The following is a 26,949-nucleotide window of genomic DNA, read 5'->3' on the forward strand; positions in this document are numbered from 1 at the left end:
TTCTATCACATGGCCTGGGCTGATTGAAGCCACGGCAAATGTGTGCGGTGATGGCATGCAAAGTTGTTGTTGTGCTATGCAGTCTTCGAAATCCATGTTGATGCTCGGCGAATCGACATTCTCCTACGAGGCTCGGGGGGAGTAATGCCTCAAGCGTCTTTGCCACTGGTGGGAGAAGGGAGATCGGTCTGTACGACTCCCCTAAACTCGGGTCCATTCCAGGCTTCAGTAGCGGGATTACACTGCCCATTGTCCAGACATCGGGAACTATAAGAGTGTTCAAAGACATGTTGAGGACAGTAGTGAGGTACTCAACTACAGATGAATCCAGATTCTTCAACATCAATATAGAGATTCCGTCGGGGCCCGACGCCTTAGATGATTTGGCGCCACGGATGACATTCATAACTTCGCCCATGATAAATTGTGATGGCTGTTCATCGGCTCAGAGAGCACAGATACGGCGAATTGCCCTGTCACTCTCGGGGTGCACAATAAATTGACTGTTAAACAACCTAGCGCATCTCTTCGTATCAGTCACGGTTATTTTGCCAAAAGTGACTGAGGTCCCGTCATCCCGTCTATCGGGGTTGGAGAGCTACTTAACAGTGGGCCACAGCTTGCCTAAACCGGTGCCTAAGTTACATTCCTCCAAGTGTTCCAACCACAAATTCCGCTTATGTTCGTTGACTACCCTGTTTATTTCCAGATTCAGCTTACTGATTCTGAGGTTTGTGGGGCCCATACCATGAATCCCATCACGCTCGTCTGCGAGTACCACTGCCTGCGCGGGGAAATTGGGCCGCACTTGGGGTATTCGACCGACTGGTTTGAAGCGAGCGGCTGCTGCGTTATTGATGTCTCCAAATTTCCTCTCGGCAACCAGCACATCCGAGGGGGGTGGCAGTTCACTGAAGCGGCGATTGGTATACTCTCTGAAACCAGCCCAATCGGCCTTTTTCTGATTGATAAACGTCCGACGCTCAGAGGTTATGAAGTCGGGTGGTCGGTCGATAGTGAGAATTATGGGCAGGTGGTCTGACCACAAAGAGATGACGACTTACCAGAATATGTCACTCAGGATATCAGTGGATGCATTGGAAATGTCTGGCGAACTTCTACACCTCCTCGTAATCCTAGTGGGGGCATCCTCATTCTCCGTGCAAAACGTGGAGCCTTCAATCTGCTCTGCCATGCTCTGAAGACATGCCACGCTGTTCATTACCTAGGGGAGAATGCCATGAAACAGGATGCACATTAAAATCCCCTAGAACCAGACGATTATGGCCAGATAGTAACCCACTTATGTCGGGGTTGTAAGCTTGGCCATTAATCGGGACACATCTACCAACCGGCGGTATGTACACGTTGTACAGCTCTATCTCGGCAGTACTGGAGATGACTGCTATCCCCATGCACTCCATGTATGGGTCACTAGCGCCAGGCGCAGGCGAGATGGGTCTATGTTGCACGGAATGGTGTACCTCGGAGGCCAATCCCCCACCTCCATTCCATGAACGATCCTTACGTAGCGCATTGCATCCGTGACAACTGTGCAAGCTGCAGGTGTTGGTCAGCTTTGCCTCCTGGATCGCTGCGACCAATATATCTTTCCGACTCATGAAACCCACAATCTCATCGGTCTTGCCGTTGCAGTTTAGTTGCAAAAACGATACATTTCCCGGCACTTACCTGGCAATATTTGGGCTGGGATGCCGCCGTTGCGTATATTGCCGTACGGGAGAGGTCAGGGGGTCACATAGTCCGACGGCGACGACGCTTGTGACCCACTGTTGGCTATGTTCGCACAGCACCTTGCGACATATCCAGTATGATTATACTGCTGCAGTAAAGTGAGACCAGAGCAAGATCGGAAATGTACCCACTCCATGCACCGGTTACACCTCACCGTCACCGACCGACGATGGAGGCGGTTCTGGCAAACCGAACAGAACCAGGGTCCGGGGTTCTTTTCAATCCCGGACCAGAATAGTGCGGAGAAGGCACTCCGTGACGAAAAAAACGAACACGTACATCGAGGCGGCAGTCAATCCGGTGCGTACGACCGGCTGCCATGAGATTGGTGTTATTGTTTTGTTTGTGTCTTCTTTTTCAAACTTTGCAAATACTTTATCTTCACATTTGTTTTTTGATTTTTTATGTATTTCCAATATATTAAACACAGGAAATGTGTCACCAGATCGATTCAAAATCGTGTTTTTATTGTTATTCGTAGTAATCACAACTGAAACTATGAAAAGTTGCGTTTTTGATGCGAGCTTTAAGGAACACGTCCACTCTCTAGGACAGCTAGAGGTCAAAACATTAAATTAAATGAAACGTACTATCGGTTCAAATAAAGATTTCTTGCAATTTTCTGAATTTTATGTGTTTTTTTTTTTTTTTTTTGACAAAACCTTCCTATAGCTCTTTATTATGTGGGATTACCGTTGTTAAAATCGCCAAATTTTGACATATGTTGTGTATACAATATTCAAGGCCATTAAAAACAAAAAAACTAAAAACTTTATTTGCTGATGTACATATTGAAATTTATTGTTCTCTTTATTTCTATTGTATATTAATATAATTTGATTTTTTTCTTCGTTTACCATTATTAAAATACCTATTTTTATTCTGTCGCCAACAACAACAAAATGTTGTCCATAGTATTTATATGCACACAATAAAAATGTACCTATTCTCATTTTTTTTTTTGTTTTTGTTTTTTTATGAATCGGGATGCGAAGTATCAAATTGCGTTACACTTGCTTATGGTATTTCAGCATTTAATCAATCAATGTTTTCTTTTTTATTAACTTATTGTTATTACTTTGTAAAATTTCAATGCAAATATCCAATTGTTTTTTGTTTTATTTTCGTTTTAATTGTAACAAAACTAATTTCTACATAAAAAATATTTAAAATTATGCTTTTAACACAATACAATATATACGATTAATTAATGGAATGTAGTTTCACACGTTGTTTTCGTACAAAAGAGAATCGTAAACGCCGGTCATTCACATTACGAATAAGGCGAGATGTTGGAGAGTGTGTATACAGGTTGGTTTGAAACAACCACAGTAGGATGTTATTGTGAACAATTCTACATCATAATGTCTAAAGCTGTGCAATGGCGATTTTGTTCTCTTCTTATTTACAAAACATGGAAACGATGTTAAGTTTCTTTTCATTCGATGAATGAACCTGCAAGTACGGGTGCGTATCATAAATTCCGCATTAGCACTGAGCACATCTTCTGTTTGGATGATCATAAAATACAAAAAAGAAAAGACAAAAAAAAAACAAACTAAGAGAACTTAAAAATAATGCATAAAAACTAAAATACAAATAATGGACGGTATTAAAGAACTTAAAAATCTATTTTGTTTTTCGAAAAAAGTAAAGTTAAGTTTTAGAGAGAATTCGTTTTTGTTTTTTGTGACAAAATTAATTATGCTTTCAAATCCAAAACTAAATGAATGAATGAAAAAAAAAATAATCATGTAAGCTGCATACGTAGTTTATAGTTTTCTGCAAAATAATTGGCAGTGTCGAAGACTTAATTTGTTTTTCATTTCAACGTTGTTATAAGGCCAGCTTTGTTGTTTAGTTATGGTGAGAAAGACAGAGAGAGAGAGAGAGAGAGAGAGAGAGAGAGATAGGGGGGAGTGGGAGGGCATGATCGTTTTCTTTGTCGCGTCGCGTCGCGTCTGTCTATCTATCCCATTATAAAGTCTTTGCTCAATAACAGTAATTTGAAAAGTGTTCAATGTTTTTCAGTTTTAAATTTCTTTTTGAATGCGAAAAATTGGTGTTTGCGTTGTTTGTCAAATCTGAGTAGAGTGCTTCTTCTACTACTACTACTACTACGTTGACCACTCATCCACATGTGGCATTTCGAACTATATGAACCACTCTTTTCGTTTGGTCACTTGATGGCCAGTTGTAGAATGGACCACAGCATCGTCCGGGTCATCGGCGCCATCCGCACCTTGATCCTCATGAGTTAAGTAGTCGCCTTTATGTCTGTGCAAGTAACGGCCGATAAGGAAGATCATTAAAATCAGCAGTAGGAATAGTATGATAAGAAGAACTGAAACGAAATTAAAATTTAAACTTGTTAAAATTGTTTTGATAGATTTGTTACAAATAAAGTGGAAGTTGGAGTCAAGAATTTAACCGGATGAATATGAACACCACCCGAGTTGGAACCCTTAACTTCTTTTTGCGTGATGTTCATCGTCATCACGAGAAGCTAAAGCTTCCACGGATAGTTTAATGCTTAGTATACAGACCTAGGCTTCCTTAAATACTGAGTTCCTATGATAATCGATATGACAAGGCGAGTTATTGGCGCCTTTGAATAACCAATGGTCATAACGCATCCCTGGCGTCCCTGTCTTAATCGTATATGGAGAGGGTGGTAGAGAATTTGGGCTATACACCAAATTTCAGACGAATGAATGATGTCTGGTATCAAATTTTTGGTGAGAATATCAGAATATCTGGTTGTCCCCTTAATTGAGTGCACCGGTAGCCGAGTTTGTAGCGTGCTTGGATAACCAGTGCGGAGGCTGTGGGCTTGATTCTGTGATCTGTCGCTACAGTGGTATTACAACGGGATAGCTGTGAGCTGGAACATTGAGGTTCGATCTGTGTGGTGTTCATTGCTGTCACGAGAAGGTTGCGGATAGTTGAATGCGGAGTAGCTGCAACGGAAGTCGCGGACAATCAGCGGTATCGAACGGAGAGTCTCAGTGAGAGGCCAGGCGGCACCGACTCTTGTACAAATACTGAGTGCCTGTGATGTTCGATAAGACAAGGCGAGTTATTGTCGCCTTTAAATAACCAATGTCCACCCTGTTCCCGCGGCGATCGGTCGCCTACAGGAGGTTGACGAAAATCGCCATCTCCACATGAAATTGTGGCTACAACAACAACTGTCACTCTAACCTCTTTTATCTCCTTACAATTGCCAAGCCAAGGGGCACGCCATTCAGTACCCTTCCTTTTTGGCAATTGGAATTGCTCTTGAACAGCATAAAGAATATGCAAGATATTTTCCTGTCTGTTGTTGTTGTGGTAGCAGTGTGTTGTACACTCTGGCCGCAGCCTTTGCCGATGAAGGACTCCGGGTCAATCCGATTCGTTGTTGTAGCAGTGTTTCCTGTCTGTTGTTGGTGTGGTAGCAGTGTGTTGTACACTCAGGCCGCAGCCTTTGCCGATGAAGGACTCCGGGTCAATCCGATTCGTTGTTGTAGCAGTGTTGAGGGTTGCCTTTTATATTTCAAGATTTGAGAACACAAAAACAAATATCAACCATCGAAAATCGCTTTATCGTTTTTCAAAATATTCCCCATTAAGATCTATACACTTTTGCATGCGTTTGAACTAATTGTCGAAGCACTTTTGCCACTCTTTGATTGAGGTATCGCCAAAACATGCATTCTGAACGCATCAACCGCTTCTTCAGGTGTCGAAAAACGTTGACCTCTCATTTTATTTTTTACGTACGGGAATAAAAATAAGCCATTCGCTGCCAAGTCAGGACTATACGGCGGATGACTCATCAAATTGATGTTTTGAGTGATCAAAAATGCATTTGTTTGAGCCGATATGTCAGAGCTTGCATTGTCGTCGTGAAGAGTGATCCGTCTTTGGCGGTTGGCTTTCCTGATTTCTTGGAAGACAACTGGCAAACAAATGGTTGTGTGCCGCTCAAAATTGACTGTTCTGCGTTGTTCTAGTGGTACGATTGCGACATGTCCAGTTTTTCTCAAAAAAAAAAAAAAAAAAACAGGCGATCGTTTTCTTGGAAGTGCTTCGTGCGGGAGCAACTTTTGTTGGATTTTGCTCATGTTGAAACACCCATACAGTCGACTGCTGTTTACTTTCGGGCTCATACGCGTAAATCCACGATCCATCACCTGTCGCGATGTCATAGACATATTTCGAAGCACAGCATTTCTTTCGACCAATCGACACGAGCCTTTTTTAAGCGATTGACAAATTGTGTGGGATCCAACGCGAACAAATTCTTTCGACGGTCAAATGTTCATGCAATATTGAATGTATGCTGGTCCCACTAATGCCTAAGGTTGTCTCATCATCTCATATCAGTTGGCGCAAAGCATCAATGGTTTTTGGAACAACAACTGATTTTTAACGACCTTCACTACGACCTCGGTTGAATTCACCATACCATCGATACACTGTTGTTGAGTTAATCCACGTCGAAAGTTGTAAAAATAATTGCACGAAAATGTTCACGATTTAATTCCATTTTTTGGGGGAGGTGAATTTTTTAAGTTACTGTATACAACACCAATAGCCCTCGTATGCCAAAACGTTCTGTGTACGTATAACCGCAAAAATGTCAAGCTTTACAATAGAGCTGTTATTTGGCAGATTGCAGCACAAGAGTTGTCCAATCCCGAAATATAAAAGGCTACCCTCGTACACTGAGGTGGCAGCCCTTGCCGATGAAAGGCTCGATCGGGTCAATCCGGTACGTACAACCGGCTACCATGGGATTGGGGCAATTAGTCTATATTCGAAGTGTCGAAAGAATCATACAAATATTTTGATTTTTCTTAAGCGTTGTAAAAATTAATTTAATCTATCTACATCAGATGGGCAGGAGATTCCAAAGCAAATTTCAAATTATGGCAATTGAGGGCAGAGGCAAACTTCTCGCAAATCAATGAGTGCAGTCCGATTCAAGTTTTAACTCAATGATAATGGACATCCTCATTATAGCCGAATCCAAATGACGTGCCGCAGTGCGACACCTATTAGGAGAGAAGTTTTTACATGGCATAGTACCTCAGAAATGTTGCCAGCAAAGCAATAAAACAAAATGCTACAAATTTCATTTAAATCAGATAAAAAATCCGTCTTTTGTGCTCCCCCAAGAATCATAGACAGATCATTTTATACTGGACTATATCGAAAATTGGAACTATAAGCAGTGTATTTGGGCACAATTTGAAAATTTTTCTAATATATTATTCATTATATAAATATATCCATTGTATAAATGCTAAATTTCGTCTTTATCGGATTATATATGTATGTATGTGTATTCTGTGCCCTCAAGAAGTCATATAGCAATTTGAATGGACCCGTCTTACTTACCATGCCTTAAGACAAGAAGATCAGTTTTCAGCTCAATAGCTTTATTTTCAATGACGGACGGGCATGCACACGGACATTGCTAAATCGTCTTAAATTTTGTATCTCAACTAGAAAATATATAAACTGTGTGACATAATTAGTATTCAAACCACCAAATTCTATGGTGTCGGTCATTTTATTTTAGGCAACAGTTTTGAAGGTGGAACTTTGAACCAACCGTATTATTATTATTATTATTATTTTCTTTTATTAAAAATTGAAATATGATTAACATTTTCATCATCCCGAGCAAAAACTTTAATCTGACCAGCTCTAATTTAATCAGTTATCGAATATAATTAGATCTAATTAGAGACAACTGAATACAATTTGATCTCAAATTTCTCCCGAAGTTTTTTTTTCTAAGATGTTTTAATTTATTCAATCAAGTTTTTAACGATTCAATTAAAATCTCAAATAATCCACTGCAAATCCTAAAAAATCCTTTTGCAAAACCTCAAAATCCAATCTATCATTCTTGAGTGTCTTCTTAATATTTGGGTGGTGGTGGCCATATCCGTCAATCTGCCAAATAAATTGCACAAACACTCTAAAAGAAGTGGGGACCAAAAGTGCTTAATTTTTAGCATATCCGCCTATGACGCTGAACGCCTGGGTTGAAATCCTGTGAGTACATCCGAAAACATTTTCAGCGGTGGTTTTCCCCTCATAATGCTGGCGACATTTGTTAGATAATGTACCGTTTGGTATAAGAGCCATGTAAAAACTTCTCCACAAAGATGTGACGCACTGCGGCACGCCGTTCGGACTCGGCTATAAAAAGGAGGCCCTTATCATTGAGCTTATACTTGTGTGTGTGCCCCTGTTCCTCAATGGAATGTTCATGGGCAAATTTGCAATTTGCATTGCTTAATTTTTAACAATTGGCAACCAAATTTTAGATTTGTAATCTAAAGTTCATACATGCCATTAAATATCTATATACGAAAGAGTTGCGTGACTAACTGATTGCTTATTGACTGACTGACTGATCATTGTCCAGCCCAAACGGCTAGAGCAAGAATCATGAAATTTTGCACGAATGTTGGTCTTGGGTCATAAGCACGGGATTAGGCTGGATTTGGTGATATTCGTACGTTTAAGCACTAAAAAGTACGAAATGGTACATATTTGGGTAGAACTATGTTCTTGGGCTTAAAAATAAAATAAGGTTTGGTTAAAAAAAAATGGAAAGTTGTTCAGTACCGCAATTGGTACTATTTGGTACTTTCTTTGTAAATTGCAATAGAACTTTGGAATTTAGGTACATTATGGCAACCTTAATTGGGTGACTATGAGTTTTTGGAAATTTTTGCATTTAGGTACTAAAAAAAAGTACCAACAAGGTACGAAATGGATAAACTTTGCACAGGGCAGATGGATAGAGGTAAAATTTTGAAATTGGACTTAAAAGACATCTGATGTAAAAGGATGAGGGTGAAAAGAAAAAATGGAAAAATAGTACTGGTAACGGGAAAAAGTACGTTTAGTACCGCAATGTGGTACTTTCTTTACAGATGGATCTAGAGTTCTGAAATTTTGCATGTAGGTACTACTAGAAAATATATGATGGATGACTTAATAATCTATTCAAAATTCGTACATTTTGGTACCAAAATATGTACCATTTGGTACTTTCTTTACAGATGAAGCTAGAGGTCTGAAATATGGCATGCAGTTACAACTAGGAAACAAAATAGCAATCCCATGGCAGTCGGTTGTACGTACCGGATTGACCCGATGGAGTTCTTCATCGGCAAGGGCTGCTCTCTCAGTGTACAACACACTGCTACAACAACAACACTAGGAAAAATATGATGGTACCAATATTGGTACAATTTGGTACTTTCTGTGCAAACGGAGCTAAATGTCCAAAATTTGGCATGTAGGTAAAACTTAAAAATATATGGTGGATGACAAATGATTATTTCACAAATCGAACATTTTGGTACCAAAATTGGTACTATTTGGTACTTTCTTTTATAGTTGGAGCTAGAGGTCCGAAATTTGGCATGCACGTATAACAAAAAAATAAATGATGGATATATATATGATATATTCAAATTTCGTACTTTTTGGTACCAAAATTGATAGCATTTTGTTCTGCATGAAGGTACAACTAAGAATCTTATGATGGGTGACCAAATTTTCTTTATAAATTGGTACATTTTGGTACCATTTGGTACTTTCTGTTCAGATGGAACTAGAGGTCTGAAATTTGGCATTTGGTACAACTAAGAAATATATGTTTGGTGTCTAAATGATCTATTCACCATTCGCACACTTTGGTACCAAAATTGGTACTTTCTTCATAGATGGAGCTAGAGGTCTGAAATTTGGCATGTAGGTACAACTAAGAAATATATGATAGGTGACTAAATGAAAATTCATACATTTTGGTACTAAAATTGTTTCTATTTAGTACATTCTTTACAGGTGGAGCTAGAGGTCTGAAATTTGGCATACAGATACATTTTGGGCGACCAGAAGATTTTTTTCAACATCGTACATTTCCGTACTAAGCCATACAAATTTGTACTTTCTTTACGAATGCGCGAGTTAAAACGCTCAAAATTGGGATTCATTTATACCTTGACAATATATATCGGGCGACTTAAGGATTTTTCCGATGTATTGTTATCCTAGGTACCATTTGGTACTTTCTTTACAGAAGGGGACAGATTTCTAAAATTTTATACGCAATTATTACAAAACTTCATACTCTTATAAACTGAGCGACTACCTAGGTTTTGGGAAGTCCTACACTAGAAAGGGGTATCAAAAACGGGACTAGCGAAGCGGACCACCGGGATGCTGGTCATAAATAAATGCGGCTCAAAAGGGTCCTTGTATATACAAAACAGACAATCTCTCAATGTGATAAAATTTGTCCACAATATATATAACTTAACGTTGAAACAGTCCGCATGCAAGATGAAACAAAAAAACAAGTAAGGAAGGCCTAAAGTCGGGAGAAGCCGACATTTTGATACCCTACACCACATGGGCTAGGGAGGTTAAGTCATCAAAACTAATTTGAAATATAGAATTACGACCAAAATCGGGACATATTGTGGGAGTTATAGAAAACATCGTAGTGCAAATTTTTGATAAGATATGTTAATAAATGCGTTAGCGAAGGCCTTAAAACTGAAAAATCGGATGAAAACATGTATATGGGAGCTAAATATATCTAAATCTGAACACTTTTCTATGAAATTAACCAGTGATAAGAAATGTCATAAGAGATACCTTAGCGACAAATTTTGTGAGGATCAACGAAAAAGACGGCGGTAAAGGCTCTAAAAGTGAAAATTGGGTGATACATATATATGAGCGTTATATCTGTATATGAACCTATTTCTAAAATTCAACAGCAATGTCGGCAGTCATAATGGAATCCTTTTGCACCAAATTTCACGATAATGACGATATTATTCCAGTATTAGTCCAAATCGGACGAACATATATATGGGAGCTATATCCAAATCTGAACCGAGTTCTTCCAATTTCAATAGGCTTCGTCTCTTGGCCAAAAAAGATCCCTGTGCCAAATTTGAAAACAATTGGATGAAAATTGCAATCTGAACTTTGTTCACAGATTAACATGCACAGACAAACGGACATAGCTAAATCGAATCAGATTCAGAATGATTCTGAGTCGACCGATATATTGTACTTATCAATGGGTTACAAACAAATTCACTAATTTATAATACGCTGCACCACTGCTGTGGTACAGGTATAATAACTCCAATATTAGCCCAGCATTTAGTCGTATTAATCTTAACTAATCTCAGAAAATGTATTATTATTGTATTAAATTAAACTAACATACAATTTTTTTATTATTTTCGATTGATTTCCCCATTAAATCAATTAAACAATTGATGAATTGATGGGATCAATTATTTTCGTAACTGAAATCTATTTTTTTTTTCTATGGATGAAACCATATGCAATACTTACTTGCCAAAAGTGCTGTGTCCACTTCGTTATAAGCCTTACGTAGTTTCTCTTCATCGACCAGAGGTGGTGGCCTAGTTTCTACTTCAGTAGGTGGGTGGGTAACCGGTTCAACGCCACAAAAATCTTCGGTAAGTTGAGCTAAAAATAAAATTGCAATTCTTTAGAGGATGTCACTGCCGTGGTTTGAAATCGTTTAAACTTACATCCCAATGATTTAACGTTAGATGGTGGATTTTGTTGGAACAACAGTTTCAGAGGATAAATATCATCGAATTGCACTCGGGACACGCACCCAACAAAGCCATCGGTCATTGAAAGATTTTTGCCAATATACATGTATTGTATATTGTTAAACTGGGCGTCAGCGGACGCTTTAATATCGAAATTGTATTCCACAGGTTCATAATTGTCCACCTTTAAAACAACTGTGGATCCACTATTCTTTCGTGAAAATCTTACATCGTGATACTGTCCAAGACCAAAATGTTTTTTGGGAAAGATGATTTCTTGACGCTCGAAACCAAAATCGAAAACGCAACGCAAATGACCTTAAATTTAGGTTCAAGAATTAATAGTAAAAAAATCGAATAAATTTAATTTTTTTCAAAGTTGTACCTGAATTGGAAATTTGTATGGTTAAATATTCTCCAGTAATGTTCGACGAGAATCCCAATAGGAAACCTTTTGGTATAGTAGTGGTAAAACCAACACGAATGTTTTCAGCTATTGTCGAACGGAATGATTCAACAAATTCGTAGCGTATAATAGAGTTACTGCGCAAATTAACACCAATTTCTAGACGATTGACAAGAAGAAAACATGGAGTTTATAGAAAAGCATTAAAACGAAAAATACTTCAATTTTTATTTACCGTCAGCACATATGGGCCCCTTAAAGGCGCTCCAGCGACAGTCGCAGCCATAGCCATCATACCGTTCGATACAAGTACCATTGTTTAAGCATGGACTAGACTCACAGCGACCTACACATCCCGATGAAATACCGTACATGCCACGTTCGGCATGTTGTTTCAGATCAACCATTTTTCCATTTAACAATAAAGCTCGTATACAGCCCACATATCCATCACGGTACTCGGTTGTGGCTCCAATCACCAAATCCGATGTCAAATGTAAAGCACGGACTGGACCAGGTGGTTCACGCACTTCGGCCTTTATTGAACCATCTACAACTAGGCGGGCTTCTTTCCTATTAAATTGCATATCAAATTAGTTGGAATGAATTTTCTTTTTCAGTGATGAGACTTACCTATTACGTTCCACACTAACCGTGTGCCACTCATTGTCATTCAAATGATAGCTGGTACCGATATTAACACCTAATGGTCCACTACCGGCTTGATATTGGAATTGCAATTTGTTGCCACCAATTATGGTCAATTTAATGTAATCTGTTGGCCCAGTGGCATGGAAAATGACGGCATTTTCAACAGTTGTCTTAAATTCCAAATAGATGTCACCCGAATGCCCCATATCAAATGGTGGCAAATTGATTGTCGCATCAGCAATACGGAATGTTACCACATTACTAAACAAGTCATCTCCTTCACAACGTAAAGGCCCCAATGTGTAGCGACCTTGCTTTTCATCTAATGGGGTGCCAGTGTCTCCAAACTTGACAGCCTTTACCGGTAAGTATTCCTTTTCGCGGATGTCACCACCATCTTCGGCCCACTCCAGGCTGTTTGAATCACAATTACACCATTTCGTAGGGTCCTGGCATTTGCCCAATATACCGCATTCACATTTACGAGAACCTGGCAGAGCTCCCGCCCAATAGTCCATTGGTTGATTGTGTCGAGACACCCACCAAGAGAAGGGTCTGAAATTAGTTATTTCAGCTAAAAAAAAATAGAAGTGGGTTTGTAAAGGAGAACGAGAAAGCTGGATATAACTTTTGGGAGTAGACTTACAAGGAGAATTGAAAAGGCGTGACGATCTGCAAGAATAACTTAGTCGTTGCCAACAGCTATGTGAACGGTTCAACAAAGCTTCAATTTGCTGCATATCAGCATCATAGAGAATATTTTGTTCAAAAGATCCTGGCTCTTGGAAACCATCCACTGTCGTCGTATGTTCCTGGCTGTGACTTAATGTAGTTATAACACGGCCATCAGCTAACAAAGAGAAATGGAGAGAGAGGGAGAGAGAAAGAGAGTTAATTATAATGTAAATGGTCTGCAGTCGGACAATATCCGATTGTATGGTTTATTTCAAAACCGAATAACCGACCGAATAACTGACCGAATAACTGACCGAATAACCGACCGAATAAACAAATGTTTTTTATTTGTGTTGTATATGGTATCCAACAGATACACAGAGAACAAATTATTAAATAATTGAACTTTTTCCAAGAAAAGAACTCACTGAAGATGCGTTCTTGTAATATTAAAAATAAAAAAAGGGAAAAAATGTTTTATTGGATCGTCCTTCTAAATTACCGTCTATAATTGGCCCTGCACTGATTGCAAGAAGACTCGCCATAATCTAGTGCAATAAATAATCTAAATGTTGATAAATCACATTTTTTCTTGACTTACTGTAAAATTCACAGGTTACTGGGAATGGCTTTAAGGGTCCGCTGCCATCAACATCAATTTTTGTAGTAACGCGAGATTGTACATGCTGTACATTCTTGAGGGCTTGACACGATAATGGATTATTAGCTGCAATGGAAAGGCAACAAAATCCATGTTGCTGTAAGACCACAATTGCAATTATATTGGTAATACTTACAGGTGTGGCAAACAGCTCCAGCATAACCGGTTTGGTCACAATCACAAAAGAAATCAGTTGAATCCTGGTGACAATTACCATTGTGCTGACAAGGATTTGGATTGCAGCGATCAATCATTTGGCAAGCATCCACCACTACTTCATCACCACAACAAACCTCCTCGCCCTGAACCCAATCCTTAGGAAGCTTATAATTGCCATCTACCAAAATCAAACGCATACAGCCCACAAAACCATTATTCTTTTCCATGCCACCCGCAATATAGTAAATACGACCAGTTGAAATTTGAATATTCTTTGTGGTGGCCATGGGACGTTGATCAATGTCCAGTACAAGGCGATTGCGTTGTATGGCCAAGATGAAGGCATGCCATTTGCCATCGTTAAACCTCTCATCATAGTTATCCAAAATAATGCGGGGTTTGTCGGATAGTTTCAAGTCAACTTTAACCTTTCCCTTTTCCAGAAAGACTCGAACGTAACCACCATTGGCAAAATCATGGTGCAGCATCATACCATCGTTCTCGTAGGTACGGAAATAAAAGGAAACATTCAAGGATTTTTGCCCCTCATAGCCCTTTAGACGAACAAATGATCCGCGCGTTGTAAATGTCACCGGATAAATGGGTGGTGATGGACAAGCGTAGACTGTGTTGAATTTATTGAATCGATATGATTCTCCTCTCTCGTAGCTGTCTTTCATCTCTCGTATGAAGTTGGTGGAATTGAAAAAAATATTCTCCATGCAACCACTGTAATTTTGTGTAACATATATGCCCTCCTGTATGTTAGGTACGCCGCCCAAATACAATTCACGATTCAAATTCAGACGACTAAATTCACCCTTAATACGACCACGGACGATAACACGATCCACCGAAAATATAATGTCACGACGATTGCGGGAAATGACTACATCGTGCCAAACATTATCATCCAGTAGACTGCCCACAGATAAAGACGTCATAATGCCTCCGCCCAAATCAAGATTCAACATCATCTTATTCTCCATTAGTTGCAGGGCGAAATAATCGCCTTGTGTGCCGCGGGAATACATCATAATGCCATTGGCATTAGCCGTCTTGAAACGGAAACGAATTGATTCTCGAGTCGAAGCTATAGGTTCCTGCAATAAGTTATAACGAACCATCCCAGTGCCGTTAAAGTACAGATTCTCTGCCACTGTAAAGAAAAAAAAAAACATCATTATCAATAACCCAATAAATTTTGGAGTGGAGGCCTACCATAGTCACAACCATAAAGTTCAACACGCATCGAGATTCGATCATGCCAGCGTGTGGGATTTATCCGTATCCATTGGGCAATAATGGGGACTTCAAAAACGTTGTAATGAATTGAATTGCCATCCGAGTTGCCTTTGAACATCTACACGAAGGTTTGAAAAGAATAAAATGGATGTTTTGATCATCTCAAGAGAATAATTCAAATAAAACAAACGATAACATTCACTATCACATAGAATTAATGCATACATTTAGTAGTTTTGCCTTCACCCCTTCTCGTTTTGGTTCGCATAATTTGAAATTAATAAATAAATAAATAAAAAAAATATATTCCTGTTATAAATTCGTCCTCTAAAAACATAATTGAACACTACTATTCCAAACCAAAGATGTAAACATCTAAACTAAAAGCTATCAACAATACGTATGGGGGGCCGCTGGTAGGCTAGCATGTGCGGCCTATGCAATATAAAATATCACAAATTTGTCAGCAGCGGTTATCATCCCCTCACTTTAAGCTAAGATTCTATGTATAATGAAATGACCTTAAGACTTGAATCGGACAGTACGCGATACCCTAATTCCATTGAAGATTTTAGACGTTTTTTACAGCGTCTTCTTAACAATTCCATAAATATGAAATATGTTGTTAAAGAATTTTCTATTTTCTAAAAATAGTTGTCTTAGAAGGCCACCGCAGCACAGAGGTTAGCATGTCCGTCTATGACGCTAAACACCTGGATTCGAATCCCGGCGAGAGCTTCAAAAAAATGTCAGCAGTGGTTAACCCCACCTAATACTCGCAGCATTTGCTTTGCAGTTGTTTTAGAGCAAGTAATTATGAAACTATGAAAACAATAAAAGGCAACTCGCCATTTATTGGGTTGCCCAAAAAGTAATTGCGGATTTTTCATATAGTCGGCGTTGACAAATTTTTTCACAGCTTGTGACTCTGTAATTGCATTCTTTCTTCTGTCAGTTATCAGATGTTTGCTTTTTAGTTTGCTTTAGATAAAAAGTGTAAAAAAAGTATATTTGATTAAAGTTCATTCTAAGTTTTATTAAAAATGCATTTACTTTCTTTTAAAAAATGCGCAATTACTTTTTGGGCAACCCAATAGTTGGTAAATCGCTATGTTGTTTTGTGGTTGTTGTTGTACCAGTGTGTTGTGTTCTTTCTTCTATCATTCGTCTGCTTGGTTCCGTTGGGCAGTTAAAAAAGTGACTGCACGTTGGCATCAATTGCAATTGCTCTGCAGGAGTTGAGGCGGCTGCATCCGCTGGATTGTTATTGAGCTAGAACTACTCTGACTTGCCGGGGGAGGTAAATTTCTTTCGGGTGCAATGGGAGGCGGCCGTTCTCTACTCTGAATGTAGTCACCCAGTTTCTCTTCACCGTATCTGTTACCGTATATGCATGAATGTTGTCTAGACCCGCATGATATGCCGCTTGATCTAGACGTTCTTTCTTGTAGCGCTGAATCTCTCGCTCTAGATCATGTAGATCCACCTTAAGGCTAATGGGCGGTGGATATCTATCCACAAGATGATGATTTGGATAGTCTCTGCGATAACAGCCCAAAAGGTATTGTTTAGATAGCATGTAGTTATGTCTTTTCACTGGTAGGATCTTTGTCTCCTGATGGAGGTGGTCAGACACGATAGCAGATGCAGTAAATAGCTAGCGGGTGAATGTAGTCCTTAGAAAACGACCGCCTTCCATTGCACCTGAAGAAATTGACCTCCCATGGCAAACCAGAGTTCCAGGATGGTTCCTGCGATAAAAGCCCAGAAGTTATTGATTATAGTTATGTGTAGGATTTTTGTCTCCTGATGGAGGTGGTCCACGTGAGAACAGAGATTTCTTTGTCAGCACCCTGAGTGCTGCCGGCAAGTGTCTTGAGGACCTTATTCCTACTTTTGACCTTATCGAAAACGCCTATGGCATGGGGGGAGAATGTGATTGAACTGTCAAATGGGGGACCAAGTATATTGGGACACTTAAACGTTTCTCCATCGACTTTTACATTCAGCTCATTATTCACTTCGGGCGTCTTTGTAGTGAACAATGTGGCTGAAGATTTGGTGGCAGATATCTTCAAATCTCTTGCAGCGAAATAAGCGGCAAGTTCGTTGAGGTAGAAGTTTAACCTATCGCACATGTCAACAATGATTTGGGGGTCTGATTCCATGATCATACAATCGTCCGCATATGATACGATCTCTTTGCCGTCTGGAGCAAATGGAATGGAGGATACTTGAGGTTAAACAGTGACGGAGATATCAGCCCGCCTTGGGGACCCCCTGTTTCACTCAACGGTGTTTCGACATCTTATCCCTGAATTGCACAAATGGATGGCGCCCATACAGATAATTCGCGACCAAGCGCTTGACTGGGTCGAATGTCGGATGATTTCGAAAGGTTTAATGCCACGAGAACCGTCCTATCACATGGCCTGAGCTGATTGAAACCACGCAAATGTATGCGGCGATGCCATGCGAATCAGTAGTTGTGCTGTGCAGTCTTCGAATACTTGTTGATGCTTGACGAATGGAAATTCTCCAACAAAGCTCGGGAGGAGTAGTCTCTCAAGCGTTTTGGCTACTGGTGAGAGAAGGGAGACCGGTATGTACGACTCTCCGTTACTCGAATCCTTACCAGGCTTCAGTAGCGGGATCACTCTGCCCATCTTCCAGACATCGGATACTATAAGAGTGTTCAAAGATAGGTTGTGGACAGTTGTAAGGAACTTGACTACAGGTAGATCCAGGGTCTTCCGTCGGGGCCCACACCTTGGATGACTTGCCGCCACGGATGACATTTGTAACTTCATCCACGGGTATGGCAGTCCAGATCACGGATACAACGATAAATTGACGGTTGAACAACCCGGCCCATCTCTTTGGATCAGTCACAGTTACGTCGCCAAAAGTGACTGAGGTCCTGTCATCCGGAATTCGAGAGTGACTTAACGGTAGACCACAGCATACTTACACCGGTTCGTTGACTACCCTGTTTATTTTCAGATTCAGATCGTTGATTCTGAGGTTAGTGGGGTCCATGCAACGCTCGTCTGCGAGTACCGCTACCTGTGCGGAGAAATTGGGCCGCATAAGGGGTATTCGATCGGCTGGCATAAAGCGAGGGGCTGCTGCGTAAATTATGTCTCGGAATTTCCCCTCAGCAACTTGTGCATATGAGGGTGGGTGTCAGATCACTGAAGCGGTGATTGGTGTACTCTCTGAAGTCGAGCCGATAAACGTCCGGCGTTCACAGGTATTATGGGGAGGTGGTCTGATACCAAAGAAATAGCGGCTTGCCTGGATATGTCACACAGGAGATCAGGGGATGTAATGGAAATGTCTGGCGAGCTGCTGCACCTCCTCCTCATCCTAGTTAGGCAACCTTATTCACCTTGCAAAACATGGAGCCTTCTACCTGCTCGGCCAAATCTATTCCGACGCAGTGCGACTATACTACCGTAGTGACGAAAGGCCAGGGCAAGATCGAAAATGCACCCACTCTATGTACCGGTTACACGACACCGACCGATGATGGAGGCGGGTCTGGCAAACCAGACAGAACCAGAGTCTGGGGTTCTTTTCGATCCCGACACGGACCAGAAGAGTGCGAAGAAAGCACTCCGGAATGTGCCTCTCCCATGAATAAAAAAAGACGAACACGTACATTGAGGCGGCAGCCCTTGCCGATGAAGTACTCCATCGGGTCAATCTCATAAGTACAACCGGCTGCCATGGGATTGATTGTTATTGTTGTAGCAGTTTATTGTGTTCTATCTTTCGTCTGCTTGATTCTGTTGAGTGTCAAGACCCAGGAACTCCGCGACTAAGATGGGGTGCGTCCACTGGGATCTGGGTCTGAGTCGAGTGGGTCTGGCCAGGCAGTTAAACAGGTGACGTGTATCGTGCGGTCCCTGGTTACAATCGGGACATACATCTTGCACGTCGACATCAATCCTAGCTCTGTGGGAATTGAGGCGGCTGCATCTGCCGGAACGTAATTGAGCCAGAACTACTCTGGTTTGCCGGGGGAGGTCGATTTCTTCGGGTGCAATGGGTGGCGGTCGTTCTCCAAGGACTACATTCACCCGGTAGCCAATTAACGCGTCTGCTACCGTGTCTGCATAAATGTTGTTCAGACCCGCTTGATATGCCGCTTGATCTAGAGGTTCTCTCTTGTAGCGCTGAACCTCACGCTCTAGATCGTGTAGGCGCTTCTGGGCGGTGGGTAACTATCCACAAGATGATGATTTGGATGATTTCTGCGATAACAGCCCAAAAGGTATTGCTTAGACAGCATGTAGTTATTACTTCGCACTGGTAGGATCTTTGTCTCCTGATGGAGGTGGTCCACATGAGAACTGAGGAGACAGCCCGTCGCAGTTCGGAGGGCGGCATTCTGACAGATCCGAATATTATTCCACACTGGCGCTGCATAACTTACCACAGACCGGCCAATTGCTTTGTACGTGGTCAACAAGGTTTCTTTGTCTGCACCCCAAGTGCTGCCAGCGAGTGATTTGAGGACCTTATTTCTACTTTTGACTTTATTGCAGATTGCTGTGGCATGTGGGGAGAAAGTGTAGGAGCTGTCAAATGTGACGCCAAGTAGTTTGGGACACTTGATGGTCGGAATCATTTCTCCATCGACCATCACAGTCAGCTCAGTATTCACCTCACGCGTATTTGTAGTAAACAGTGTGGCTGAAGATTTGGTGGCGGATATCTTCAGATTTCTTGCAGCAAAATATGAGGCAAGCTCGTTGAGGTAGACGTTCAACCTATCGCAGATGTCATCAATGGGTGGGGGGCCTGATGCCATGATCGTACAATCGTCCGCATATGATACGATCTCTATGCCGTCTGGAGGGGGTGGGATGGAGAATAGGTAGAGGTTAAACAGAGCCGGAGATATCACCCCACCTTGGGGAACTCCCTCTTTCACTCTACGGTGTTTCGACTTCTTATCCCTAAATTCCACAAATGACTGGCGGCCACACAGATAATTCGCGACCCAACGTTTTAGGCCTGGCTGGAGGGACGTGTTGGCGATGTCCTCAAATAATTTGGCATGGCTGACCGTGTCGAATGCCTTCGATAGGTCCAGTGCCACGAGGACCGTCCTATCACATGGCCTGGGTTGATTGAAGCCACGGCAAATGTGTGTGGTGATGGCATGCAAAGCTGTTGTAGTGCTGTGCAGTATCCGAAATCCATGTTGATGCTCGGCGAATGGAAATTCTCCTACGAGGCTCGGGAGGAGTAATGCCTCAAGCGTCTTTGCCACTGGTGAGAGAAGGGAGATCGGTCTGTACGACTCCCCCAAACTCGGGTCTTTACCAGGCTTCAGTAGCGGGATCACTCTGCCCATTTTCCAGACATCGGGAACTATAAGAGTGTTGAATGACAGGTTAAGGACAGTGGTAAGGTACTCAACTCCAGGTGAATCCAGATTCTTCAGCATCAATGTAGAGATTCCGTCGGGGCCCAACGCCTTGGAAGATTTGGCGCCACGGATGACATTCGTAACTTCGCCCACTGTAAATTGTGATGGCTGTTCATCCTTGCCCTGTCGCTCCCTGGATGCACAATAAATTGACGGTTGAACAACCTGGCGCATCTCTTCGGATCAGTCACGGTTATCTCGCCAAAAGTGACTGAGGTCCTGTCGTCCCGTCTACCGGGGTTCGAGAGAGACTTAACAGAGGCCCACAGTTTGCCTGCACCGGTGCCTAAGTTACATTGCTCCAAGTGTTCCAGCCACAAATTCCGCTTATGTTCGTTGACTACCCTGTTTATTTCCAGATTCAGCTCGCTGATTCTGGGGTTAGCGGGGTCCATAGCACGAATCCCATCACGCTCGTCTGCGAGTACCACTGCTTGCTCCGGGAAATTGGGTCGCACTTGTGGTATTCGACCGGCTGGTATAAAGCGAGCGGCTGCTGCGTTGATGATGTCTCGGAATTTCCTCTCGGCCACAAGCACATCAGAGGGGGGTGGCAGTTCATTGAAGCGGCGATTGGTATACTCTCTGAAGCCAGTCCAATCGGCCTTCTTATAATTGATGAACGTCCGGCGCTCAGAGGTTATGAAGTCGGGTGGTCGGTCGATGGTGAGAATTATGGGGAGGTGGTCTGACCCCAAAGAGATGACGGCTTGCCAGGATACGTCACTCAGGAGATCAGGGGAAGCAATTGAGATGTCTGGCGAGCTGCTGCACCTCCTCGTAATCCTAGTGGGGGCATCCTGATTCACCGTGCAAAACGTGGAGCTATCTATCTGCTCTGCCAAAGCTATGCCACGCTGGTCGTTACCTAGGGGAGAATGCCATGACGTGTGATGTGCATTAAAATCCCCCAGAACCATACGACTATGGCCAGATAGCAACCCACTTATGTCGGGGTTGTAAGCCTGGCCATTAATCGGGACACAGCTACCAACCGGCGGTATATACACGTTGTATATCTCTATCTCGGCAGTACCAGCCCTGACTGCTACCCCCATACATTCCATGTATGGGTCACTAGCGTCAAGCGCAGGCGAGATAGGTCTATACTGCACAGAATGGTGTATAACGAAGGCCAATCCCCCACCTCCATTCCTTGAGCGATCCTTAGGTAGCACATTGTAACCGTGACAACTGTGCAAGCTGCAGGTGTTGGTCAGCTTTGTCTCCTAGATCGCAGCGACCGATATGCTCTTCCGACTCATAAAATCTACGATCTCATCAATCTTGCCACGCAGTCCGTTGCAGTTTAACTGCAAGAACGATACACTTCCCGGCACTGGCCTGGCAATAGTAGGGCTAAGGTGCTGTCGTTGCATAAATTGCCGTACGGGAGAGATCGGTGGGGTCACATAGTCCGACGACGAGGACGCCAAAGGCGACGACGGCGACGCTTGTGACCCACTGCTGGCTATGTTCGCACAGCACCTAGCGACATAGCCAGTATGACTGTACTCCCGTAGCGAAGTTAGGCCAGAGCAAGAACGGAAATGTACCCACTCCAGGCACCGGTTACACCTCACCTACACCGACCGACGATGAAGGCGGTTCTGGCAAACCGAACAGAACCAGGGTCCGGGGTTCTTTTCAATCCCGGCACGGACCAGAAGCCACGACGTTCGCATATAACCGTCAAATTGTTTACTTAGTTCTTTACTGATTTAGCAAAAAAAAAAAACACAAAATTAAGTCAAAAATCCTATATACATTCATTTTTTCGATTCCATAAGCCTAATATTTCATTTAGTTGGTTGGAACTAAACTTCAGTGTTTGGACATTTTAATTTTGGCCCCTCTTTTTCAAAAAAAGAAAATCAACAAAAATTAACCTCTCCAATATTTTTCCAGTTCTTAGTTACATAAGGACAAATACAAAGATACAAAATGATCGCATTTTTACAATTACCTGTGGTTCACTAGATGGATTGACGTACGAGCGCCAATATTCCCCATCATCAGAATATTGGACAATATATTCGGTAACGAATTCATTAGTAAATGGCCGTCCCATAGAAGCGATTTTACGAACAGTGCTTTTATAGCCCAAATCAATGGTTAGGAAGTGATTGTAGGTATTTTCAACTGGAGTCCATGCCGAATTACCTTTTGTGTTGATAGGGGTTTGATGGAATGGTGTTGGTGTTCAATGGGAGTGGATGGTTTGAGGTAGAAATGTTAACAGTATGTTTATGTTAGGTAGATTGTTAATAAAGGGAAAATTATGAAAAATGATCCATTTTTATATTTGGTTAATTACGTAGCGTTAGATTATAGTGCAAAAATGATAGTTGGTGGTATAAGCGAAGAAAAGCAGAAAAAATCAAAAGAAATTAAATATTACATAGCTACTTCAAAGCTAAAGCCAATATTAGTGTATTTAAAAAGAACAATATAAAGTTGGTGCATCCCTTTTACATTTCGGCTTAAATTGTGTTTCCCACAGTTCCTTTGGCCTGTGCAGAATCCTTCACCTTTTTATGTATTTTCAGTTTTTTTTTTTATTTTGTCATCTTACCTTAATGTTGCCACCAGGCTCTTTATAGTCGGCAAACTCTAAGTCAGTTATGCCATAACTGATGGCATATTCAGTTACAAATTCATTGCTATGCGGACGTCCCTGCAGGGCAATGTGCGTAACGTTTTTGACATAACCCAAATCGATAATTAAACGTTGATCAAAATCCGAATTTTTCGCAGACCAGGATGTTCCAGCTAAATCAATGTTTATATGAAAACAAAAAAAAATTAAATAATAAAGAAAAATAAAATTGTAAATAGAAATAAAGCTAAACATAAAATAAATTAAACAAAAAAACATTGACTTAGTGGGAAGATATCCCTACTAAACAATTTTTAGCTCGAATGGCCTTAAGTTTTGTTTTAATAGCCATATAGTGAAAAAAATATGATGGATACCTATGTTCTGATAATGAAATTCACTATCAGTAAATGTAAGGTGCATTTTTTATTGTAGCCAGCTGCAGAAAATATCGCCGGTATTCACATACAAACTTAAGGTAGATTTTAAATAGGTTTATTTGACAGAGATCCTTTTTGTAGATCTGTCAAATAAACCTATTTTAAGGCTTCATTTCGTTTTGTGAGTACTACCGTACATGTTTATCTAAACCGGTTGATGAAAGCATACATATGTATAAGCATACTATTGAAAAGTGCCATTTGACTTAAGTATCACATTTAACATTAACCAAAATTATTGGGTTGCCCAAAAAGTAATTGCGGATTTTTCATATAGTCGGCGTTGACAAATTTTTTCACAGCTTGTGACTCTGTAATTGCATTCTTTCTTCTGTCAGTTATCAGCTGTTACTTTTAGCTTGCTTAAGAAAAAAAGTGTAAAAAAAGTATATTTGATTAAAGTTCATTCTAAGTTTTATTAAAAATGCATTTACTTTCTTTTAAAAAATCCGCAATTACTTTTTGGGCAACCCAATATGTTAAGGGCTTAAAGCTCAAATGATTATCAATGACATGATATGATAATGAGTTAAAATCAAAACTAATTCTGAATAAAAAATTATTCATAGCTTATCTTGCGTTGCCACTTATCCAATTAGATGTCCGTCACAAGTAGCAAATCAAGTTCAATTGACGGTGTAAGAAGTTTAATAAATATATTCTGCAAGCAGAATAAGGATCTAAACATTTGCCATATTAACGCACAAAGTTGAATTCCGGTATATTTTTGAGTAGTGGATGTAATTTGCTTACCTGAAACATGTACCTCCGTAATAGACAAATAAATCGATGCTTTCAACTATTGTACAATTCCATAAGAAATGAAAGGCGTAGCGTTATCTTCTGCAGTTGTTGGAAAGTATGCAGAAGATATAAAAATAGAATACCTTCTCATGGAATCAGAGACACCACCAACGAAAAACACTAATTGGCTGTATCTATAGAGCGAATTGTCTGATCCCCTACAATTCGCTTAATACTGACGAAATGGACATAACTGTAAATTTTATCGACATATTCATAGCCAGCGATTTGAACTGCAACATACTTAACGATACCAGATTGACGGATTCCCTTAAATCAATTGGGCTTCATGCCGTAACACCACTACTCCCACACACTTTTCAACCTCTTCAAACATTTTGCTGGTAGATAGTCCTCGCAAAGTCTTACATTATGATCAGTTAAGCGTGCCATGTTTTTCAAGACATCACCAAATCTTTATGACCTATGACTCGTATTCACAACCAGAGGTTGAGCAACAACGATATTACATATTTCCAAAACTAATTTTAACTAACACTATCAGATGAACTATCCAATATTGACTGCAATGCAATCTACAATGTTCGGTGCCGCTTAAAAAAAAAAAACAATAACCAGAAAGACCGATGAAAGCTGCTGGAAAAGAGATATGATATACAAACGTTGGAAAATGTTTAAAACACCATGATTTCCGAACCGTTAGAATGGATGTTAACAAAGCAATACAAAAAAAAAAAAAAGCATACCAAGAGAACAGATTCCGTACAGCGATGGACTCGAAGAGCAAATGGCAATTCATCAAAGGAAATTGTATTGCATAGTCAAACAGCGTTTGTCAAGTTATTTTTCCGGTGTCTCTTTTTAGACAAACAAAGTAAAGAAAAGTATAAAAGAAAAGAATTGCTATGGTATTGGAGCTATATCAAGTTAGTCAAGGCGACCATAGTAGAAGTCACAGAGTAAAATGATCAAAAAGTGAAATGGTGAGATCCTTTTATAGGACGATTCAGACCATATTTGACACGTATGTTGAAGGTCATTGGCGAAGCCGTTGTACAAAATTTCACCCAAATCAGATAAATAATTGCGCCCTATAGAGGCGCAAGATCCCAGATCGGTTTATGTGGCAGCTATATCAGGTTATGGACCGATTTGAACCATACTTTGCACAGTTGTTGGAAGTCACAACGAAACACGTCATGCGATTGAACCATACTTGGAACAGTTGTTGAAAGCCAAAAAATCAAGATCCAAGATCGGTTTATATAGCAGCTATATCAAAACATGGACCGATATGGCCCATTTACAATCCCAACCGACCTACACCCATAAAAAGTATTTGAGCAAAATTTCAAGCGGCTAGCTTTACTTCTTCGAAAGTTAACGTGCTTTCGACAGACAGACGGAGGGACGGACATTGCCAGATCGACATAAAATGTCATGACGATCAAGAATAAATATTCTTTATGGGGTCTGAGACTAATATTTCGAGGAGTTACAAACAGAATGACGAAATTAGTATACCACCTTCCTATGGTGGAGGGTATAAAAAGAGCTACTTTCAAACCGTTGCGGGTAAAAGCTGGCGTCCCTCAATGATCGACTTTTGGGCCACTTTTCTTTTGCTTGTATTTTAATGCATTACATCATGCAAAAGTTCAGCCAAATCGGATAAAATTGCGCCCTCTAGTGGCTCAAGAAGTCAAGATCCAAGATCGGCTTATATAGCAGCTATATCAAAACATGGACCGATATGGCCCATTTACAATCCCAACTGACCTACACCCATAAAAAGTATTTGTGCAAAATTTCAAGCGTCTAGCTTTACTTTTTCCAAAGTTAGCGTGCTTTCGACAGACAGACGGACGGATATGGCTAGATCGACATAAAATGTTTATTTATTTTTTATTATTTTAATAGATTTTATTTAGTATAGTCTATACATTATGTTTATGCGGTATATACTACTTTAATCTATATTTGGTTTAGCGTGAATGCTGTAACCGTTATTTCTGAATCTTAATATTTACATACATCTATTATTCATTCCGATACAACACTTTGTGCTGGTGGAGTGTATATCTAATTAAATTCATTCAGTAACATATTTCTATATTTAATACAGGTTTCTAAAAAGTTATATAATAAAGAATAGTTCGTGCCGTTTAATATTTGTAATACATCAATTTCTGTTAGTGAGCTTTTGCCAAAATACATCGTTCTAAATTCATTATAAATGGGACAACACCCAATAAAATGTAGGGTGTTTTCTGGTGCATCCAAATTACATATAGTGCAAATTCCATCAGTGTGATTCTTGAAGCACCTAGCATTTAGGTCCAGTAGGCCCCCTCTCGCCCTTATAATCAGGCCTACTGCACGTGTGGAAAGGTCACCCATCATCAAAAGACTTCCATCGTAATTTAATTTCGGGTACAGGTCATGAAATTGAGAGCTATGCGCGCCACTTTCAAATTCATATCTCTCACATGTCTCTAAAAGTCTGGTGATTTCCCGCCAGTGC

General features: G+C 40.6%; 1 protein-coding gene across 4 annotated transcripts in view; it reads right to left on the reverse strand.

The window, feature by feature from the left end:
* Positions 1-2,526: 2,526 nt before the first annotated feature.
* The window catches only part of LOC106089413 (neurexin-4), an 88,722-nt gene continuing 64,299 nt past the window's right edge, over positions 2,527-26,949 (reverse strand). The window contains exons 1-12 of one of the 4 annotated variants that reach the window (XM_059361105.1): positions 23,197-23,277; positions 22,588-22,784; positions 15,155-15,296; positions 13,911-15,092; positions 13,715-13,840; positions 13,085-13,288; positions 12,421-13,012; positions 12,023-12,360; positions 11,767-11,946; positions 11,355-11,699; positions 11,152-11,289; positions 2,527-4,099 (exon numbers count right to left, since the gene is read on the reverse strand). In XM_059361105.1, coding sequence (XP_059217088.1) covers positions 3,909-4,099; positions 11,152-11,289; positions 11,355-11,699; positions 11,767-11,946; positions 12,023-12,360; positions 12,421-13,012; positions 13,085-13,288; positions 13,715-13,840; positions 13,911-15,092; positions 15,155-15,296; positions 22,588-22,692 — 3,543 coding nt within the window. In that variant the 5' untranslated portion in view covers positions 22,693-22,784; positions 23,197-23,277 and the 3' untranslated portion in view covers positions 2,527-3,908. Of the gene's footprint in view, positions 4,100-11,151; positions 11,290-11,354; positions 11,700-11,766; positions 11,947-12,022; positions 12,361-12,420; positions 13,013-13,084; positions 13,289-13,714; positions 13,841-13,910; positions 15,093-15,154; positions 15,297-22,587; positions 22,785-23,196; positions 23,394-26,949 lie in introns of those variants that run through there. The other 3 variants (XM_059361104.1, XM_059361103.1, XM_059361106.1) reach the window with 3 other exon arrangements.

Source organism: Stomoxys calcitrans, chromosome 1, assembly GCF_963082655.1.
Source record: "Stomoxys calcitrans chromosome 1, idStoCalc2.1, whole genome shotgun sequence".
Lineage (NCBI taxonomy): Eukaryota > Metazoa > Arthropoda > Insecta > Diptera > Muscidae > Stomoxys > Stomoxys calcitrans.